General features: G+C 60.2%; 1 protein-coding gene across 1 annotated transcript in view; it reads right to left on the bottom strand.

Annotated features, from left to right (window-relative positions):
* Window positions 1-977, bottom strand: part of LOC106900354 (phosphofurin acidic cluster sorting protein 1-like) — a 79,737-nt gene that overhangs the window by 2,003 nt on the left and 76,757 nt on the right. Inside the window, exons 20-21 of the mRNA XM_014962380.1 lie at window positions 862-965; window positions 617-758 (exon numbers count right to left, since the gene is read on the bottom strand). Coding sequence (XP_014817866.1) covers window positions 617-758; window positions 862-965 — 246 coding nt within the window. The remainder of the gene's footprint in view (window positions 1-616; window positions 759-861; window positions 966-977) is intronic.

Here is a 977-nt window from a genome sequence, read left to right as displayed (position 1 = left end):
TGTTCAGCCGACAGTCGACCAACACCCCCAGGTCCTTTTCTGCCAGGCAGCTCCAGCCATTCTTCCCCAAGCCTGTAGCTCTGCCTGGGGTTGTTGTGACCCAAACGCAGGACCCGGCACTTGGCCTTATTGAAACTCATCCTATTGGTCTCAGCCCATCGATCCAGCCTGTCCAGATACCTCTGCAGAGCCTCTCTACCCTCCAGCAGATCAACACTCCCACCCAATTTGGTGTCGTCTGCAAATTTGCTGAGGGTGCACTCGATCCCCTCGTCCAGATCATTGATAAAGATGTTGAAGAGAACCGGCCCCAGTACTGAGCCCTGTGGGACACCACTCGTGACCGGTGGCCAACTGGACTTCGCTCCATTTACCACCACTCTCTGGGCTCGGCCCTCCAGCCAGTTTTTAACCCAGCGGAGAGTATACCCATCTAAGCCATGAGCACCGAGTTTCTCCAGAAGAATCCTGTGGGACACTGTATCAAAGGCCTTGCTAAAGTCTAGGCCTTGCTAAAGTCTTCCTTGCTAAAGGAACCCCCCAGCCTCGCCAGTGAGGACCTCAAACCCTCCCAACCCCAGCACCCACCACCTTGGAGTGAGCAAGGATTCCTTACCCAGCACCCGAGAGGCCGCTGCTGACAGACGGGGAGGGCGGTGGGGTGCTCACAGTCTCCTTGCCGTAGGGGGCCGCTCCGCCGGCGGCTGGCACCGAGCTCAGCAGGGAAGGGGTGCAGACTGCAGCGTCATCGGAGTCCACTGGGGAGGAAGAGTATGGGTCAGGGAGTTGGGGGGTGGCCGGGGGACACCACCGAGGGCCTCTCCGTAGTGGAGAAGGAAGCCAGGGGACTGTGGGACTCACCAGAGGCGCTGAAGGACTGCTCCACCAGGCCCACCTTCACCACCTGCAAGGACGAGGCAAGTCGGATGATCCCCCAGTGTCGGGAGGGCTGTGCGCTGCTCCCCCTCCCCACCCCC

The sequence above is a fragment of the Calidris pugnax genome, unplaced genomic scaffold (genome assembly GCF_001431845.1).
Source record: "Calidris pugnax isolate Ruff unplaced genomic scaffold, ASM143184v1 scaffold147, whole genome shotgun sequence".
Taxonomy (NCBI): Eukaryota; Metazoa; Chordata; class Aves; order Charadriiformes; family Scolopacidae; genus Calidris; species Calidris pugnax.
Note: the sequence above shows the minus strand (reverse complement) of the source record. Positions and strands in the feature narration are given on the sequence as shown.